This window comes from Salvelinus namaycush, chromosome 3, assembly GCF_016432855.1.
Source record: "Salvelinus namaycush isolate Seneca chromosome 3, SaNama_1.0, whole genome shotgun sequence".
NCBI lineage: Eukaryota > Metazoa > Chordata > Actinopteri > Salmoniformes > Salmonidae > Salvelinus > Salvelinus namaycush.
In genome coordinates this window covers 53,087,676-53,108,990 of record NC_052309.1, presented here as the reverse complement: position 1 = coordinate 53,108,990, position 21,315 = coordinate 53,087,676, and the positions used below count along the sequence as shown (strand labels likewise).

The following is a 21,315-nucleotide window of genomic DNA, read 5'->3' as shown; positions in this document are numbered from 1 at the left end:
AATGTGACTCCATAGCCAATGTCCACTTTAAGTATAATGCTGGGAGCTGCTTGTGGATTTAACTCAGTTCCACCTCTGACACCGTCAAAAGATCAGCTATGTGGATGTGGGAGAATCACCATCAGTTATTTTGATCGTCTACACCGGTCAAAAAATGTGGGCCCAATCAGAATGTGGACTACATCAGCACCAGGTGTAAACGGGGCTTCAGTCTGCCCCAACCTTATACCAGCTCCTGTTATCCCACAGTAAGCTACTCGCTGAGCTACAAGCAGCCTTAAAGAACAGGAGTTAGCTGAACAACTTCAAATGTCTAGACTGTTCCTGGGGAGATGCAGTACTTAAAGTGTGTAATCTACAACTGACTGGCAGATACAGAAAATCAAAGATATCACGCTCCCCCACTTAGTGTCCTGTAGGGCTCCATTCACTCAGTTTCGCTGAAGCGTAAGAAATTTAAAGGTAATTTCCTTATGAGCCGACATATGCAGCGTTTAACACGAATGCAGTCTCCACTAACGCAGGAACATTGCCTTTAAATTTCAATCACACTAACGCTGAAGCCCAACTCATCCAGCACATAGATTATTTGATGACATGACATTTTATGTGCAAATTTAAGCGTACATGTCATTTTCCTTGCCAGATGTCCCTCTCCAGTCACTCTCTAGGGTTAAAACCACAATCTTCCTCCCTGACTTTCCTCCTCACTTCAAGACAAGCAGCCAGTTGACTGGACCGATTGTGAGGTCACAGGCTGGATTGGGGATTCCCAAAGGGAAACAAACACATGGTCAAGTCAGTCAGGAGCAGCTGAAGAGAGCCACAGTGACTGAATCAGCCGTGGCTCATCTCTCGCCATCTCGTGTACATGTATGCGTTTTGATACAATCTAATAATGTCTTGACTTAACAGACTGGTGGATGTGGGAAATCCTGTTTTGTAATTACTGTATATCTCCTAAAATCAGTAAATCTGCTTTTTGCCTTTGTACTTGGTGTGTTTTTCTATATTGTACTGTAATTCACCATTTGACACCAATATCTCTGAATATTTAAGCAAATGAAAAAGGCCTACACAGAGTAGTTAATCCTTTCAACACAATTTAACAACTACACTCTGGCCCTGTACACTGAGGTTGTACAACTGATGTACAACACATTTGACAAAAAGGTGCGATACCACAGATATTCTTCAGAAGTTGTCAAATGTGTTGTACATCAGTATAACCTGAGTGTTTATGGGGCCAATGACTTTCAATCCTCACATCCTGACCTCAAAGAAGTGACAAAGGAAATAGCTCCATATAAAAACAAGGACAACGCTGCAAAGTAACAGTCATTGATCATTTAATGGCTATACCCTTAGGAAACACAGTTTACTTTTCAGACGGTTAAACAGTACACTCTCACACACACTATCACATCTTATTTAACCATGAAAGACTCATTTGTCGTGTGGATTTCAAACGGATCCCACTCAGACCTCTGACACACCAGTGGAGGGTCCTGAGTGTCAGTCTCTTAGCTCTGGGGATGGAAGGCCAGCCAGGTGTGACGGCTCTCAGACTGGCTTGTCATGCTGTTATCTGTTGTTGTTATTTGGACTCTGAACAAAGTTGACGGAGTAGGATCCCGTGCCTGTATCCTGGTTCATCTGGAAGTTTGAGGTGGACAGACCAAAAGGCCGTAGGAACATATTGCCCAGGTCCTTCAGCTTGCCTATGGACAAACAGACAGGGTAAAGGCAAAATACACAAAGACTAAATTATGATGAAAATTGTGATGAAAACAATAAAATGACCAATAACACATGAAAACATTTCCATTTAGGTCCGTATTATTAAACAACCTTTCTCCTTCCTACCTACACACTGGTTTACCACTCCCAGCCTAGTGAGTAACAGCTGGATCCACACAACATTATAGGTGACCATGATGGAACAGAACCACCCTAAAACTGCAATGGCATGTTGCAGCCACCCTCACTTGCTAACAATCTGATTTAACATATCACAGTGCACCATTCAGTGTTTCTTGCCGATCAGTGAATGTACTTTAGTCTCTAGCCTTTTGAAACGTTCCCCTGGGGGTCCAATCTACGCAAAGCAAGAGAAAAGCAGTAGGTGTAAAATACAAAAAGGTCTCATACCCATCATCTCTTCCTTCAGCTTCTCATTTCGCTCGTGGATCTGTTGTGGAAGCCGCTGTATGGAGGAGATAGAAAGAGAGTCAGTCAGTCAAGGTGGCTGGTTACTATTCTGTGGCCCCAACATTTCACACACACAACAGTGCGCATCAGATATGATTTAGCTCCCTCTGATCTCACAACCTTTACTTGTTTGGAATAGAACTTCAAGGACATGGTGTTACTACTTTACCCCCTGGTTGTCTTGACAACATCACTGTGGTGGGACTATTGCATTACACTTGTCCTTAACCCCTGGAGAAGAGCTAGTAACCTCAGACGTAGTGGGAAAGGGGGATACATAGTCAGTTGTACAACTGAACGCCTTCAACTGAAATGTGTCTTCCGCATTTAACCAGAGGGTGCGGGGGGCTGCCTTAATCGATATCCACGTCTTCGGCGCCCGGGGAACAGTGGGTTAACTGCCTTGCTCAGGGGCAGAACGACATATTTTACCTTGTCAGCTCAGGGATTCGATCCAGCAACCTTTCGGTTACAGGCCCAACGCTCTAACCACTAGGCCGCCCCACAGGTTTTTCCCCTCAATCCATCACAGTAATATCTCATTATCCACCTCAGGTCAGAAGGACCCCTTTTCTCTGCTTTGTAATTATTGGCATATTATATCTAGGGCGCTGGTCTATACAGCATGCCTCCAAGGACATAGAGTGCCTTCAGAAAGTATTCACACCCCTCAACTTTTTCCACATTTTGTTGTGTTTGAATCTGAATTTTAAATGGATTAAATTGAGATTCTCCTCACTGGCCTACAGTGCATTCGGAAAGTATTCATACCCCTTGACTATTTCCACATTTTGTTAAGTTACAGCCTTATTCTAAAATTGATGAAATAGCTTTTCCCCCCTCAATCTACACACAATACCCCCTAACGACAAACCAAAAACAGGTTGAGACATTTTTGCAAATACAAAACTGAAATATCAAATTTTCATAAGTATTCAGACCTTTTACTCAGTATTTTGTTGAAGCACCTTCGGCAGCGATCACAGCCTCGAGTCTTCTTGGGTATGACACTATAAGCTTGACATACCTGTATTTGGAGAGTTTCTCCCATTCTTCTCTGCAGATCCTCTCAAGCTCTGTCAGGTTGAATGGGGAGCGTCGCTACACAGCTATTTTCAGGTCTCTCCAGAGAAGTTCAATCGGGTTCTAGTCTGGGCTCTGTCTGGGCTACTCGAGGACATTCAGAGACTTGTCCCTATGCCACTTCTGCGTTGTCTTGGCTGTGTGCTTAGGGTCGTTATCCTGTTGGAAGGAGAACCTTCGCCCCAGTCTGAGGTCCTGAGACCTCTGGAGCAGGTTTTTAATCAAGTATCTCTCTGTACTTTGTTCCGTTCATCTTTCCCTCGACCCTGATTAGTCTCCCAGTCCCTGCCACTGAAAAACAACCCCACAGCATGATGCTGCCACCACCATGCCTCACCGTAGGGATGGTGCCAGGTTTCCTCCAGACGAGACGCTTGGCATTCAGGCCAAAGAGTTCGATCTTGGTTTCATCAGACCAGAGAATCTTGTTTCTCATGGTCTGAGAGTCCTTTAGGTGCCTTTTGGCAAACTCCAAGCGGGCTGTCATGTGTCTTTTACTAAGGAGCGGTTTCCGTCTGGTCAATCTACCATAAATTCCTGATTGGTGGAGTGCTGCAGAGATGGTTGTCCTTCTGGAAGATTCTCCCATTTCCACAGAAGAACTCCGGAGCTTTGTCAGAGTGACAATCGGGTTCTTGGTCACCTCCCTGACCGAGGCCCTTCTCCCCCGATTGCGCAGTTTGGCCAGGCGGCAGGCTCTAGGAAAAGTCTTGGAGGTTCCAACCTTCCATTTAAGAATGATGGAGTTCACTGTGTTCTTGGGGACCTTTAAAAAGGTGCAGAAATGTTTTTGTACCCTTCCCCAGATCTGTGACTCGACACAATCCTGTCTCTGAGCTCTACGGACAATTCCTTCGACCGCATGGCTTGGTTTTTGCTCTGAGATGCACTGTCTACTGTGGGACTTTGTATAGACAGTGTGCCTTTCCAAATCATGTCCAATTGAATTTACCACAGATGGACTCCAATCAAGTTGTAGAAACTTGGACTCTCGAAGGATGATCGATGGAAACAGGATGCACCTAAGCTCAATTTCGAGTATCATAGCAAAGGGTCTGAATACTTACGTAAATAAGATATTTCTGTTCATTTGTTATGAATTTGCAAACATTTCTAAAAAAAAAATACGCTTTCTCTTTGTCATTATGGGGTATTGTGTGTAAATTGATGAGGAAATGTAATCCATTTTAGAATAAGGCTGTAACGTAATAAAATGTGGGAAAAGTAAAGGGGTCTGAATACTTTCCGAATTCACTGTACACACAATACCCCATAATGTCAAAGTTGAATTATGTTCTTCTAATTGTTTTTATTTTTTACAAATGAATTAATGAAAAGATAAAATGTCTAGAGTCAATAAGTATTCAACCCATTTGTTATGGCAAGCCTAAATAAGTTCAGGAGTAAAAATGTGCTTAACAAGTCACATAGTAAATTGCATGGACTCACTCCGTGTGCAACAAGTGTTTAACATGATTTTTGAATGACTACCTCATCCCTGTACCCCACCCATACAATTATCTGTAAGGTTCCTCAGTTGAGCAGTACATTTCAAACACAGATTCAACCACAAACACCAGAGAGGCTTTTCAATGGCTTGCAAAGAAGGGCACCTAATGGTAGATCGCAAAAAGATAAAATAAATAAATAAAGAAGCAGACATTGAATATCTATTTGAGTATGGTGAAGTTATTATTTACACCTTGGATGTTGTATCAATACACCCAGTAACTACAAAGACGTCCTTCCTAACTCAGTTGCCGGAGAAGAAGGAAACCACTCAGGGATTTCACCATGGTGACTTTAAAACAGTTACAGAGTTTAAAGGCTGTGCTGTGCAAGGAGAAAACACTGTAGTTACTCCACAATACTAACCTAATTGACAAGGCACTAAAGTAATACTGCCAAAAAAAATAGGCAAAGCAATTCACTTTCTTCCTGAATAGAAAATGTTATTGGATTTTCCCCAAACATAGCACATTACTGAGTACCACTCTCCATATTTCAAGTATAGCGGTGGCAGCATCATGCTATTGGTATGCTTGTAATTGTTAAGGACCGGGGAGTTTAAGATAAAAAATAAACAGAATGGAGCTAAGCACAGGCAAAATCCTAGAGGAAAACCTGGTTCAGTCTGCATTCCACCAGACACAGGAAGATGCATTCACCTTTCAGCAGGACAATAATCTAAAACACAAGGCCAAATCTACACTTAACAAAAATACAGTGAATGTTCCCGAGTGGCCGAGTTACAGTTTTGACTTAAATCTACTTGAAAATCTATGGCAAGACTTTAAAATGGTTGTCTAGCAATGACCAACAACCAATTTGACAGATCTGTGTGTAAAACTATTAGAGACTCACAGCTGTAATCACTGCTAAAGGTGCTTCTACAAAGTATTGACTCAGGGTTGTGAATACTTATGTAAATGAGATATTTCTGTATTTCATTTAATCAATCAATTTGAAAATGTCTCAAAAATGTCTAAAAACAATTCACTGTCTATGGGTCATTGTGTGTAGATTGGCAGATAATAAATATATATTTAATTCATGCAGTAACAACAAAATGTGGAATAAGTCAAACGGTATGAATACTTTCTGAAGGCTCTGTAACTGCTCTCATCTCACATTATCCATTCTAGACCAAACAAAGGAAATCTGGAGCTGTTGGGAGGAGTGGAGTTGATTCTTGGGTACGTGTGTGTGTGTGTCAGGGCCGGAGGAGATACATTAGACAGAGTATTTTGAGACCATTTAGTGTCTTCCGGTGTAGTTTCATATGAAAGTAATTGCACTATGCTCCTTCCTCTCCATATTTTATCTGTCTTCTCCTTGCCTCGGTCTACTCTTCTGTTTCAGGCCAGGCCAAGATGGGGCGACCGCGTTCCAAATGGTTCCTAATCCCTTATAAAGTGCACTAGGATAGGCCAGTTGTGCGCACCCGTAGGGCGGCACACAATTGGCCCAGCGTCATCCGGGTTAGGCCGGGGTAACCCGTCATTGTATGATAAGATTTTGTTCTTAACTGATTTGCCAAGTTAAATAAAGGTTAAAAATGTTTTTTTAAAGAACTGGGCAATATGGACAAAAATCCATGTTGCAATAAATTGCCTGAATTGATGCGATGATGATAAATAGAACGATACGTTTATAACATTAATGTCGAGCACCAGTTATTATTATTATATTTTAAACTACTACTACTACTACTACTACTACTAGGTTGATGGTTGTAGCCAACAATTGTCCCATTAACAATGACCCATATTAGCAAACTTATTTAATTTCAAACTTCACATTTCTCTAGTATAGGCTACTTATCGTAATTAACGATTTCAGCAAAATACCTGCGATAAGCGGTCGGTGTCGATCATTTTGGGTTTATCGTCCCTGCTCTACTACTTAGTGCACTATATATGTAATAGGGTGCCATTTGAGATGCGTGCGCTGTGAGCTTGTGTTGTGTAAGCCGCCTCCTCATGGCTACATTAGTAAGAGCTGCTGCTTGGCTCCTGTTGCTATGCATGGCCTCATTCAGAACAAAAAAAAACATCTCTACCCTTGACACAGATACAGCCAACTCCAGCACAGACAGCCTCATTGAATGGAAAGATGAAAAACCCTTTGTCCAAGCCATTTCAGTTTGCCTCACATCAATATTGCAAGTTAAACAGTGATGATCAATTCGAACCCTAGCTATTGAACGAGCAAGATCAATGAAATTGTCAAATAAGTGGGCCTCATATCAAAATCTTGTTTTTTCATCCAACATGTAAAACCCAACCCTTATACAGTAGAGTAGTCTCCAAGTGTTAAAAGTGAACTATGTGCATCTACTGAATAGTGACCGTTAAGTGCAAGCTTTCTCTGTTCTGCTAAATCGTTACTTTGAGTTAAATGTCCGTTTTTGCCACTAACCATGCAGGCCTCTCTGGCTGAAGGAAGGTTTGGGTCTTTCTCCAGAGCAGCCTTGTAGTCTTCCAAAGCCTCATCCAGCTTGTCTGTTTTCTCATAGAGCTCTGCCCTCCGCAGGATCGCCCGCATGTAGTTTGGGCTCAACTCTATAGCTGGAGGTGAAAAAAAACAAGGAAACAAATGTTCAGAGTGCTAGTTATGTAGCAATGGGTATGAATAAATGTAATTCACCCAAATCTGCACCTGGTGTTGGTGATTTTGATAATAGCAACTGCTATTTACCGGATACACCTGGTTTGGGTGAACAGAAAATATGTAGAAACATGGGGGGGTTCTGGAGTGGGCAGTGTGTTCGCTACACACACCATACACTGGTAAAGCAGGACACCGGGTCCCAGACAGTTCAATCATCTGACATGGTTGAATTACAATACATACAGATTTAACAGTCTCACCTTTTGTGCAGTCAGCAATGGCTTTCTCATTCTTATCCTGTTGGCGGGGAAAAAAGGTTTGATTGAAACTCAAGTCTGCATTTTGTTGTGTATTTGTCTAGGTGTTGTACATTTGTTTGGGTGGAATAGTTATGAGATGACATCATCAACTCCAAATGACCTGTTGATGTCTTGACACATAGGACTCGAATGAATCAGGCAAGAGCATAGTTCCCATTCAAACCTATAGCTACAGTGGAGTACCACTAGGTGTCACAAGAGCTCTGCGTCTTTTTGCCCCACCACTAAACCTTGCACATGACTTCGCAATAGTAGAAGATAGTTTACTTGATACAATTGTGCCATAAAAGGTACACTTTAGCCATATGTTATAATTTATATTAGGTAGCCGTCTGATAAGTTATTTTGACAAAACAAACAGAAGTTTAGGAAACCTCAGGAGGGTAATAACAATCAAGATAAACTCAGATAGGTCCTCAGAATTCCCCACTTGGTTAAGTTTATTGTTACCATCAGTCTTACCAGGTGCAGGCGGGCAGCAGCACGGTTAGAGAAGAGAATAGCCCTCTCCTTGCTGTAACACACAGGGCACACTCCCAAAGCTGCCGTGTAAGACTCCTCTGCCTCAGTGTGCTCTAGGAAGATAAAGGGTCAGTCAATTCCTATTTGACACGTTTCCTCTAACAGCCGCCCTACAGCAGTTTAGCCTACAGCAGCTTACCTCCACTCTTGAACTGACTGTTCCCCTTGTCCTTTAGTGTCATGCTCTCCTCTCTGCGGCTCTATGGCACAAAGGAAACAAACATTAAACACAAAAGATGGGGAGCTTATGCAATGTCAACTTACTAAGCACCAAATGATGGTTGTAGAGTTTCAAGTTGGAAAAAAAGCATATTGCATTTTGGTGATTTATTATTATAACAGAAACACGTTGTAGGAAACTAATGTTTAGACTAGGATAAAATTCACCTCCTTTTCTTCCTCTGTCAGGACTTTCTCCACTTCTCTCAGATACTCCTCGTCAAACTCAGGAGCTGGGTTCTCCTCTCCTTTCAGTTCAGTATCAGAATCTCCCCCTTCAACTGCCAAACTCATGTCTTCTTCAGTGCACTCATCCCAACTCTCTTTCTCCTCCTCCATTCCTTCACCTCTCTCCCCCTCTTTATCTTCCAATATTGTCGTTCTCACCCCTGACAACTCAGCTTCTCCTAACTCTGCATTGATGTGTACTTCCTCTGTGTTTTGTGAGTTGTTCAATCTGACTGTCTCTTTACTGTCTCCCTCTGCTCCCTGGCATAATGGTGGGGCTTCTGAACAGTCAGTCTTCCTTTCCTTGTCACCCATGGAGCCGTCTGCTCCATCCAGAGACTCCTCACAGTCAAAGAAGGCATCGTCCTCCTGCTCAGTACCCCTGTGGGCTGCTGTGCTTTGGCTGTCTGGACATTCATGCTGTTCGGATACTCTCATAGCATTGGTCAGAGAGTTGGTCATCTTGTCAAGGAGCACCTCGGACTCCTTTTCTGCTGTGGAATCCATACAATTTTCTCCCTGTACAAAACTTCACATAAGAAGAAGGCGTTGTAGTCAGTTCTACATTCTGTCAATTTAACCTGCATCTCAGTTTAACATAAGGATAGACTATGTTACAGTGCACTGAGATACCATTGACCAGAGATAATATAATTCACATAGCTAGCCAGAGCCGTGGTCTCGAGCGCTCAAATCTCTGCTAGGAGGGTGATTCTCATTAAAACAGTTTTAAAATGTCTGTAGCAAATTGAGTTACAAAACCATGATGCATCTGAAAAACTATCAACTATCATTCTGAGGACTAAGATGTGTAGTTTTTGGGATAGTGTCTTATTTTAAATACATTAACATTTAACACATTTTTTAAATTTTCACCCCAAAATCTCATTACCGAAATGCGTCTGGATTAATTTCTCGGGTCATTTTATGAAATGTTTTATTTGAATAAAACAAAATACAAAGTGTACAAAGCATTAGAAACACCTGCTCTTTCCATGACATAGCTTTCACCAAGTGTTGGATTCTAGCTTGAAATATGTTCAGAACCTAACAACGGGGAGGAGACAGGTTAAAGACTTTTAAGCCTGGAGACAACTGAGACACAGATTGTGTACGTGTGCCATTCAGAGGCTGAATGGGCAAGAAAATATTTAAGTGCATTTGAACAGGGTATGGTAGTAGGTGCCAGGTGCACCGGTTTGAGTCAAGAACTGCAACGCTGATGGGTTTTTCACACTCAACATGGGCCAGCATCAGTGTGGAATGCCTTCTAGAGTCCATAAACTGCCGAATTGAGGCTGTTCTGAGGGGAAAAGGGGGTGCAACTCAAAAATAGGAGTGGAGGCTAACATAGCAGCAAAGGGGGGACCATTTCCATATGAATGCCCATGATTTTGGAATGAGATGTATGACAAGCAGGTGTCCACATACTTTTGGTAATGTAGTGTATTTCTTTTCAAGGACCATCAATTTGTAATAGTTCTTATTTTGCAATTGTTTCTAGGCGCCACCAGATGTGTGGACACCAGATATGTGGACACCTGCTCATGGAACATCTCATTCCAAAATCATGGGTATTAATATGGAGTTGGTTCCCCCTTTGCTGCTATAACAGCTTCCACTCTTCTGGGAAGGCTTTCCACTAGATGTTTGAACATTACTGTCGGGACTTGCTTCCATTCAGCCACAAGAGCATTAGTGAGGTCGGGCACCGATGTTGGGCGATTAGGCCTGGCTCGCAGTCCAATTCATCTCAAAGGTGTTCGATGGGGGTGAGGTCAGGGCTCTGTGTAGGCCAGTCAAGTTCTTCCACACCGATCAACAAATCATATCTGTATGGACCTCGCTTTGTTCACGGGGGCATTGTCATGCTGAAATAGGAAGGGCCTTCCACAAACGGTTGCTACAAAGTTGGAAGCACAGAATCATCTAGAATGTCATTGTATGCTGAAGCATTAAGATTTCCCTTCACTGAAACTAAGGGTCCCCGAACCATGAAAAACACCCCCAGAACATTAGTCCTCCTGCACCAAACGCTACAGTTGGCGCTATACATTGGGGAAGGTACGTTCTCCAGGCTTCCGCCAAACCCAGAGTTGACCGTCGGACTGCCAGATGTGCCACGTTGAAAGTCACTGAGATCTTCAGTAAGGCCATTCTACTGCCAATGTTTGTCTATGGAGATTGCATGGCTGTGTGCTCGATTTTAAACATCTGTTAGTAAAGGGTGTGGCTGAAATAGCCGAATCCACTAATTTGAAAGGATGACCACATACTGTTGTATATATATAGTGTACATGAGTGGTAAATCAGTACTGATGATGTTGTAATTTGAGTAGTGATGAGCAGAATTTAGGACATACTGGTAAACACACATTTCCCATTCATATTCCTAAACAATTCCAGCTTAATGATAGTATTGTACACTGAACAAAAATATGAAATGCAACATGTAAAGTGTTGGTCCCATGTTTCATGAGCTGAAATAAAAGATCCCAGAAACTTTCCATACGCACAAAAATCGTATTTTCTCAAATTTTGTGCACAAATTTGTTTACATCCCTGTTAGTGAGTATTTTTTTCCTTTGCCAAGATAATCCATCCACCTGACAGATGTGGCATATCAAGAAGCTGATTAAACTGCATGATCCTTACACAGGTGCACCTCGTGCTGGGGACAATAAAAGGCCACTCTAAAATGTCACAACACAATGCCACAGATGTCTCAAGTTTTGAGGGAGCATACAATTGGCATGCCGACTGCAGGAATGTCCAGCAGAACTGTTGACAGATCATTTCATGTTATTTTCTCTACCGTAAGCCACCTCCAACGTTGTTTTAGAGAATTTGGCAGTACGTCCAACAGGACTCACAATCACAGACCACATGTATGGCGTTGTGTGGGCGAGCGATTTGCTGTCACCACTGTGAACACAGTGCCCCATGGTGGCGGTGGGGTTATGGTATGGGCAGGCATAAGCTACGGACAACGAACACAATTACATTTTATCGATGGCAATTTGAATGCACAGAGATACTGTGACGAGATCCTAAAGACACATTGTCATGCCATTCATCCTCTGTCATCACCTCAAAGTTTCAGCATGATAATGCACGGCTCCATGTCACAAGGATCTGCACACAATTCCTGGAAATTGAAAATGTCCCAGTTCTTCTATGGCCTGCATAATCACCAGATATGTCACCCATTTACCATGTTTGGGATGCTCTGGATCAACATGTACAACAGCGTGTTCCAGTTCTCTTAATATCCAGAAACTTCGCACACCCATTGAAGAGAAGTGGGACAACATTCCACGGGCCACAATCAACAGCCTAATCAACTCTATGCAAAGGAGACGCAAAGTTTTCTGATCCACTCTCATACCTTTTTTTAAGGTATCTGTGACCAACAGATGCATATCTGTATTCCCAGTTATGTGGAATCCATAGATAAGGGCCTAATGAATTTATTTCAATTGACTGATTTCCTTACGTGTACTGCAACAGTGAAATATTCAAAATTGTTGCATGTTGCGTTTATATTTTGGGGTATTTGAGAATCTACTACTTAACTACGAAAAAGCGTCTTGCTTCCAACTGGCAGCTTTATAGTGTCACCGGTCGGGAGAAGGGCGGGTGGGCTGTGTGAGGAAAACGGCATGCGAACTGTCACCAGAACCGCTTGATAAAGCTGAATATCCCGGGCGCCCCTGAATGAGGAGATTGGCAAAAAAAGCACTTGAGCTTGTTGAAGAGAAAAAGTCACAATGTAGAACTGGCGCCAGAGCAGGATGCAGTGTTGTGTCTCTCCCCCTTCATGTGGCTCTTCAGGGCCGATTCACCCATGCTGGCAATGATGTGTCTGTGACAGAGTGATGTGTCTGTAGTAACAGTGATGTGTCTGTGACAGAGTGATGTGTCTGTAGTAACAGTGTTGTGTCTGTAATAACAGTGATGTGTCTGTAATAACAGTGCTGTGTCTGTAATAACAGTGCTGTGTCTGTAATAACAGTGCTGTGTCTGTAATAACAGTGATGTGTCTGTAATAACAGTGCTGTGTCTGTAATAACAGTGCTGTGTCTGTAATAACAGTGCTGTGTCTGTAATAACAGTGCTGTGTCTGTAATAACAGTGCTGTGTCTGTAATAACAGTGCTGTGTCTGTAATAACAGTGATGTGTCTGTAATAACAGTGCTGTGTCTGTAATAACAGTGATGTGTCTGTTAATGTCGAAGTCTGAAGCATTTTATTGCACCTTACACGGTGTGGGCTGGTTGGGTTCAGTGATGTAGTGGTAAAAAAAAGGTGGGTAAACTATAATGAACAAAAATATAAAACAAGTAATTCGTTGGTCACATGTTTCATGAACTGAACTAAAAGATCCCAGAAATGTCCCATACGCAAAAAAAGCAGGATTGAATCTACATTTGCCCAGCATTTTAGCTATCATGTGATGTTTGGCAGCGCCTAATCAGTCAGTTCTGTAACTGCCTGGCTGAGTGGCAGTGTGGGTGTAATGAGCGAGCTCGCCTGGCAACCAGAGCACAAAACACATGAGGAAATAAAACTCAATAGTCTGCCTGGAAATTCATTTGCAAGACCAACATATTTTTCTAAGATTTTTTTATAAACATATTTGATAATTTTCTGTTCCACTCACTTTAATTCAAGTACTTTTCCAAGTACCACGTTGAGAAAATGTCCGATTTTCAAGGAATTCCAGGACTTGAATTTCAGAGTGCCAAATTAAAGTACTTTAAGCACCTCAAGCACCTTGTGTGAAACCTGTCAGTGTTATGTTTAACTCAGACCTTTTCATCAGGTAAGCAATTGCAAAAAAATATTAGAAATATTGATTTGTATATTACTTTTTTGAACTGTTAAGGTAATGAGAATTTTGTGAAAATGTTGGTAAAATGCATAACATCTGATTAAAAAAACAATAATTAAGATATAGATAAGTACAGACTAATCTCAGTGATTCAAGAGAAAATTGGGTGGAAAAATTACAAGGATTATTATTATTTTTTGACAGTTTCGTGAGAATGACCCAGCTACACTTTGAAATGGCAGTGAAATGCGAATGCTTCCATACAGACATTAAAGAGTAGGTAGTGTAAGGCATAGCACAGAGAATGTTCGACCAACCTTTACTTGGCGACAAACACGTCTTCTAAACTTCCATGTGTAGTTGCAGGGGTTTATTTGAATTCAGAAAATGCTCTGTTATTCAATTAAATTTAAAAAACGATCCATTAAGTAATCCAACGTGCACTCTGCCATCTTGTATTTTAAAATCTTCCCATTGATCGAGAGGCGAGTGTCATCATGACATGCTGCACTTTGGGTAGGACACCCGTCTCAATCAATAACAGAAGATTTGAAGTAGACAAGATGGCAGCGTACATATTGTTGGATTACTTAATGGAGAAATATTTTTTATTTAATTGAATAACAGAGCATTTTCTAAATTCAAACAAACCCCCTGCAACTACACATGGAAGTTTAGAAGATGTGTTTTGTCTTCAAAGTCAGGAATTGAGGAAGTATCGCCAAGTAAAGGTTGGTCGAACATTCTCTGTGCTATGCTTTACACTACCTACTGTGTAACAGCTGTATGGAAGCATTCATATACAGTGACTTCAGGAAGTATTCACACCCCTTTACTTTTTCCATATTTTGTTGTGCTACAGCCTGAATTTAAAATGGATTAAAATGTAGATTTTGTCACTGGCCTACGACACACAATACCCCATAATGTCAAAGTGGATTTGTTAAAAAAAAAAGTTTTACAAATTAATTAAAAATGAAAAGCTGAAATGTATTTAGTCAATAAGTATTCAACTCCTTTGTCATGGCAAGCCTAAATAAGTTCAGGAGTAAAAATGTGCTTAACAAGTCACATAATACGTTGCATGGACTCACTGTGTGCAATAATAGTGTTTAACATGAGTTTTGAATGACTACCTCATATATGTACCCCACACAAACAATTATTTGTAAGGTCCCTCAGTTGAGCAGTAAATTTCAAACACAGATTCAACCACAAGGCACCTATTAGTAAAACTAATAAAAAGTAGACATTGAAAATATCTTTGAGCATATTAATTACACTTTGGATGTTGTATCAATACACCCAGTCATTACAAAGATAAAGGCGTCCTTCCTAACTCAGTTGCCGGAGAAGAAGGAAACCGCTCAGGGATTTCACCACGAGGCCAATGGTGACTTTTAAAACAGAGTTTAATGGCTGTGATAGGAGATAACTGAGGATGGATCAACAACACTGTAGTTACTCCACAATACTAACCTGATTTACACAGTGAAAAGATAGAAGACTGTACAGAATCAAAATATTCCAAAACATGCATCCTGTTTGCAATAAGGCGCTAATGTAATACTGTCAAAAAATGTGGCAAAGTACGCTCGGATTACAGCCTCGAGTGTTCCGCCCTACTCAACCGGTGTTGCTCATTCAGCCGACAGAAACTTCCAACCGGTTCTCCCCATTAAGCAACGAGATTGAGTCAGAGGCCGAGCCTTCTCAGGTTTCTCCTCCACCCGCTACGGGTCTGAGCCGCCGAAGCCTCTCACCATTAGCTCTGACAAACTAAAAACCCTAGTCATTGGCAACTTCATTACCCGCAATATTAGACTTAAAAAGAATCATCCAGCGATCATACACTGTTTACCAGGGGGCAGACCTACCAGCGTAAAGGCTAATCTGAAGATGGCCCTGGCTAAGGCTAAAACTGGCGAGTGTAGAAAGTATAGGGTTATTGTTATCCACGTCTGAAACAACGATGTTAGGATGAAACAGTCAGAGGTCACAAAGTGCAACACAGCTTCAGCGTGTAAATCAGCTAGAAAGATGTGTCGGCGTCGAGTAATTGTCTCTGGCCCCCTCCCAGTTAGGGGGAGTGATGAACTCTACAGTCTCACAACTTAATAGCTGGTTGAAAACTGTTTTCTGCCCCTCCCAAAAGATAGAATTTGTAGATAATTGGCCCTCTTTCTGGGACTCACCCACAAACAGGACCATGCCTGGCCTGCTGAGGCGTGACAGACTCCATCCTAGCTGGAGGGGTGCTCTCATCTTATCTATGAACATAGACAGGGCTCTAACTCCTCTAGCTCCACAATGAGATAGCCAGCCTGCCAGCTTAGAGTCTGCCACTAGCACAGTCAGTGTAGTCAGCTCAGCTATCCCCATTGAGACTGTGTCTGTGCCTCGATCTAGGCTAAGCAAAACAAAACATGGCTGTGTTCGCCTTCGCAATCTCACTGGAATAAAGACCTCCTCCATTCCTGTCATTATTGAAAGAGATTGAGATCTCACATCTCAAAATAGTGTTACTTAATGTTAGATCCCTCACTTCCAAGGAAGTCAGTCAATTAACTAATCACTGATCATAATCTTGATGTGATTGGCCTGACTGAAACATGGCTCAAGCCTGATGAATTTACTGTGTTAATTGAGGCCTCTCCTCCTGGTTACACTAGTGACCATATCCCCTGTGCATCCTGCAAAGGTGGAGGTGTTGCTAACATTTATGGACAGCAAATTTCAATTTATAAAAAAGAAAATGACTGCGTTTTCATCTTTTGAGCTTCTAGTCATGTTATCTATGCAGCCTACTTATAGTTACTGTTTACAGGACTCGTGGGCCGCATACAGCGTTCCTCACTGAGTTCCCTGAATTCCTATCGGACCTTGTAGTCATGGCAGGTAATATAAAAACATTTGGACTTTAATATTCACATGGAAAAGTCCACAGACCCACTCAAAAAGGCTTTCGGCGCCATTATCGACTCAGTGGGTTTTGTCCAACATGTCATCCAGACCTACTGTACTCATTGCCACAGCCATACCCTGGATTTAGTTTTGTCCCGTGGAATAAATATTATATATCTAAATGTTTTTCCTCATAACCCTGAACAATTGGACCACCATTTTATTAAGTTTGCAATTGCAACAAATAATCTGCTCAAACCCCAACCAAGGATCAACAAAAGCTGTGCTATAAATCCTCGGACAACCCAAAGATTCCTAGACGCCCTTCCAGACTCCCTCTACCTACCTAAGGACGTTGGAGTACAGAAATCAGTTAACCACCTAACTGAGGATCTTAACTTAACCTTGCATCATACCCTTGACACAGTCGCACCCCTAAAAACAAAAAACATTTGTCTCGAAGAATTTGCTCCCTGGTTTACAGAAAATACTCGAGCCCTGATGCAAGCTTCCAGAAAATTGGAACGGAAATGGCGCTCCACCAAACTGGAAGTCTTCCGACTAGCTTGGAAATACAGCACCGTGAAATATCAAAGAGCCCTCACTGCTGCTTGAGCATCCTATTTTTCCAACCTAATTAAGGAGAATAAGAACAATCCAACATTTATTTTTGATACTGTGGCAAAGCTAACTAAAAAGCATTCAACAAGAGAGGATAGCTTTCACTTCAGCAGTGATAAATTCATGAACATCTTTGATGAAAAGATAATTATCATTAGAAAGCAAATTACAGACTCCACTTTGAATCTGCGTATGTCTCCAAAACTTAGTTGTCCCGAGTCTGCACAGAACTGCCAGGACCTAGGATCAACAGAAACACTCAAGTTTTTAAATCCTGGAGCTCTTGACACATTTATGAAAATAGTAATTGCCTCTAAACCATCAAACTGCATACTGGACCCTATTCCAACTAAACTTCTGAAAGTGCTACTTCCTGTACTTGGCCCCCCTATGTTGAACATAATAAATTACTCCCTATCCACCGGATGTGCACCAAACTCACTGAAAGTGGCAGTAATAAAGCCTCTTGAAAAAGCCTAACCTTGACATGGAAAATGTAAAAAAAATATATATATATAATAATAAAAAAAATATTTAAAAAATCATCCTATATCAACTCTCCCATTCCTTGCAAACATTTTTTAAAAAGCTGTTGCGAAGCAACTCACTGCCTTCCTGAAGACAAATAATGTATATGAAATGCTTCAGTCTGGTTTTAGACCCCATCATAGCACTGAGACTGCCCTCGTGGTGTGAAATTACCTTTTAATGCCGTCAGACCAAGGCTCTGCATCTGTCCTCGTGCTCCTAGACATTAGTACTGCTTTTGGCACCATCGATCACCACATTCTTTTGGAGAGATTAGAAACCCTAATTGGTCTACACAGACAAGTTCTTGACTGGTTTAAATCTTATATGTCATAAAGATATCAGAGACGACTCTGTGGATGGTTTGGCCTCTGACAAATCAATTGTAATAGGCGTTCCTCAAGGTTGCCTACCCTGGAAGCCTCTGTTTCAGACATAAGGAAGTGGATGGCATCAAATGTTTTACTTTTAAACTTGGACAAAACAGAGATGCTAGTTCTAGGTCGCAAGAAACAAAGAGAGCTGCTGTTGGATCTGACAATTATTCTTGATGGTTGTACAGTCGTCTCAAATAAAACTTGTGAAAGACCTCAGCGTTACTCTGGACCCTGATCTCTCTTTTGACGAACATATCAAGAATATTTCAAGGACAGCTTTTCTCCACCTTCGTAACATTGCAAAAATCAGAAACCTTTTGTGCTAAACACGGTTGCTAGAATCCTGACTAAAACCCCAAAAATGTATCATATTACTCCAGTGCTAGCCTCTCTACATTGGCTTCCTGTTAAGGCTAGGGCTGATTTCAAGGTTTTACTGCTAAAGCATTACATGGGCTTGATCCTACCTATCTCTCCAATTTGATCCTGCCGTACATACCTACACGTACGCTACGGTCACAAGACACAGGCCTCCTTATTGTCCCTATAATTTGCTAAGGAAACAGCTGGAGGCAGGGCCTTCTCCTATAGAGCTAAATTTTTATCGAATGGTCTGCATAGCCATGTGAGAGACGCAGACTCGGTCTCGATCTTTAAGTCTTTACTGAAGACTCATCTCTTCAGTAGGTCCTATGATTGAGTGTAGTCTGGCCCATGGGTACGAAGGTGAACGGCAAGGCACTGGAGCGACGAACTGCCCTTGCTGTCTCTGCCTGGCCGGCTCCACTCTCTCCACTGGGATTCTCTGTCTCTGACCCTATTACGCGGCCTGAGTCACTGGCTTACTGTGCTCTGCCTTGCCGTCCCTAGGAGGGGTGCGTGACTTGAGTCACAGAAGTAATCTTCCTGTCCGGTTTTGCACCCCCTCAGGCTTGTGCGGTGGAGATCTTCGTGGGCTATACTCAGCCTTGTCTCAGGGTAGTAAATTGGTGGTCTGTTGATATCCCTCTAGTGGGGTTATATACTGCCTGGTTGGCCCTGTCTGTGGGTATTGTCGGACAAGGCCACAGTATCCCCCGACACACCCCTCTCTCAGTCTCTAGTATCTTTGCTGCAATAGTCTATGTGCCGGGGGGCTAGGGTCAGTCTGTTATATCTGGTGTAATTCTCATGTCTTATCTAGTGTCCTGTGTGAATTTAAGTATGCTCCCTCTAATTAGCTCGCTCTCCCTCCACTCCCGGAGGACCTGAGCCCTAGGATCATTCCTCAGGACTACCTGGCCTGATGACTCCTGGCTGTCCCCAGTCCACCTGGTCGTGCTACTGCTCCAGTTTCAACTGTTCTACCTGCGGCTAGGAAACCCTGACCTGTTCACCGGACGTGCTACCTTTTCCCAGCTGTTTTCGACTCTCTCTCTACTGCACCTGCTGTCTCGACCTCTGAATACTCGGCTATGAAAAGCCAACTGACATTTACTCCTGAGGTACAGACCAGTTGCACCCTCTACAACCGCTGTGATTATTTGACACTCCTGGTCATCTATGAACGTTTGAATATCTTGAAGAACAATCTGTCCTTAAATGGCCATGTACTCTTATAATCTCCACCCGGCACAATAATCTCCCTAGGTTTCTTCCTAGGTTCCTGCCTTTTTAGGGAGTTTTCCCTAGCCACCGTGCTTCTACATCTGCATTGCTTGCTGTTTGGGGTTTAAGGCTGGATTTCTGTATAGCACTTTGTGACATCTGCTGATGTAAAAAGGGCTTTATAAAAAAATGATTTATTGATTGAATTAACATCTTGTCCTAAATACAAAGTGTTATGTTTGGGTTAAATCCAATATAACACATTTCTGAGTACCCCTCTCCATATTTTCAAGCATAGTGGTGGCTGCATCATGTAACGGGTACGCTTGTACTCATTAAGGACTGAGGAGTTTTTCAGGTAAAAAAAAAAAAAACTATGGAGCTAAGCACAGGCAAAATCCTAGAGGAAAACCTGGTTCAGTCTGCTTTCCACCAGACACTGGGAGATGAATTCACCTTTCAGCAGTACAATAATCTAAAAACAAGGCCAAATCTACACTGGAGTTGCTTACCAAGAAGACAGTGAATGTTCCTGAGTGGCCGAGTTACAGTTTTGACTTAAATTTACTTGAAAATCTATGGCAAGACCTGAAAATGGTTGTCTAGCAATGATCAACAACCAATTTGACAGAGCTTAAAGAATTTTGAAAAGAATAAATGGGCAAATATTGCACAATCCAGGTGTGTAAAACTCTTAGACTTAGCCAGAAAGACAAACTGCTGAATTCAGGCTGTAACAACAAATACGGAATAAATCAAGGGGTATGAATACTTTGAAGGCAATGTATCACCGTCGTTTAAGCCTCTTGTTGTCAGCTCCCTCTCTAACACGAATGTAGAGGCATGGACACTTTTTTTAAACTTCTAGCTACTACGTTCGCTACAAAACTGTTTACTTAATATTAGCATTATGTTTGCTTATCTAGCAGCAAAAAAAAACATTTTTACTTCAGCGATAAAGCTAACGTTAGCTTGCTAGCTAGTCAGCTAAATTCATGCGTTAGCTAGCTAGCATAATGTTACCTAACAGTTACAGACCCAAATTATACACATTGTGACATTTGAATTATGTTTTCTATATATATTTCAATACTTGAAGCTAAATTACTTCTTCACCATCGTAAACATATATATATTTTTTTACAATGGTTCGTTAAGGAGTATAATATTGCATATTTACGATTTAGTACAGTCCTACCTCTACTCACGATGACGTTTCCTCTGTAAACAATGCTTCCGCTTGCTTATCCAATCACATAAGGGTTACGACCCCGAGGAACTCTGGGACATGTAGTCATTAAGGAAACACTTGACTTAATGAATGTTTCACATAAATACTGTCTGTTTCGTCACAGAATTATTCTTTGGTTTCACCCTGAAGAAAACCATTAAAAACCGAATAATGAATGAATGAATCTCTCTCAAACGTGCCTTTCAGAAATCCAGCTAACAATTCTAGGGAGAGAAAGCGTTTTTGTAATGTTACTCAAATGTTTGAGTGTTCTATCTATGTTAGCAAGAATATTAGAATATTTTGGTGTTAAAGTTAGGTGAACATTCCCTCAATGTCAAGCAGAAGTGATTTAGAACGTGTTTGCAATGTTCACAGAATATACTACATTAATGTTCTAGATGTGTTATATGGGACATTGCAAGAACATTCATGTGTCCAGTTAGGAGAATATTCCCTCAACGTCCCACCAAACATACACAGGACATGGATGCCATGTTCTCACAATACAAGATATTAATGTTCTAGACAAGGTTC

At 41.7% G+C, this 21,315-nt stretch overlaps 1 protein-coding gene across 1 annotated transcript; it reads right to left on the bottom strand.

The window, feature by feature from the left end:
* Nucleotides 1-1,328: 1,328 nt before the first annotated feature.
* LOC120032479 (tetratricopeptide repeat protein 1-like) lies at nucleotides 1,329-20,781 on the bottom strand. The gene is made up of 8 exons (XM_038978587.1): nucleotides 20,746-20,781; nucleotides 8,637-9,225; nucleotides 8,389-8,449; nucleotides 8,190-8,302; nucleotides 7,668-7,704; nucleotides 7,216-7,364; nucleotides 2,152-2,206; nucleotides 1,329-1,721 (listed from the first exon to the last, which is right to left on the bottom strand). The coding sequence occupies exons 2-8, from the start codon at nucleotides 9,201-9,203 to the stop codon at nucleotides 1,585-1,587; spliced, it is 1,119 nt and encodes a 372-aa protein (XP_038834515.1). The 5' UTR covers nucleotides 9,204-9,225; nucleotides 20,746-20,781; the 3' UTR covers nucleotides 1,329-1,584.
* Nucleotides 20,782-21,315: the final 534 nt, after the last annotated feature.

What these genes read in the sequence shown, in the direction of transcription:
- LOC120032479 (XM_038978587.1), bottom strand. Translation starts at nt 9,203, where the DNA reads ATGGATTCCACAGCAGAAAAGGAGTCCGAGGTGCTCCTTGACAAGATG. An exon ending in CTGCTGCCCGCCTGCACCTG is followed by an intron (nt 7,705 to 8,189) that starts GTAAGACTGATG and finishes CCCCGCCAACAG; the next exon opens with GATAAGAATGAGAAAGCCAT. An exon ending in GCTGAAGGAAGAGATGATGG is followed by an intron (nt 1,722 to 2,151) that starts GTATGAGACCTT and finishes GTTTGTCCATAG; the next exon opens with GCAAGCTGAAGGACCTGGGC.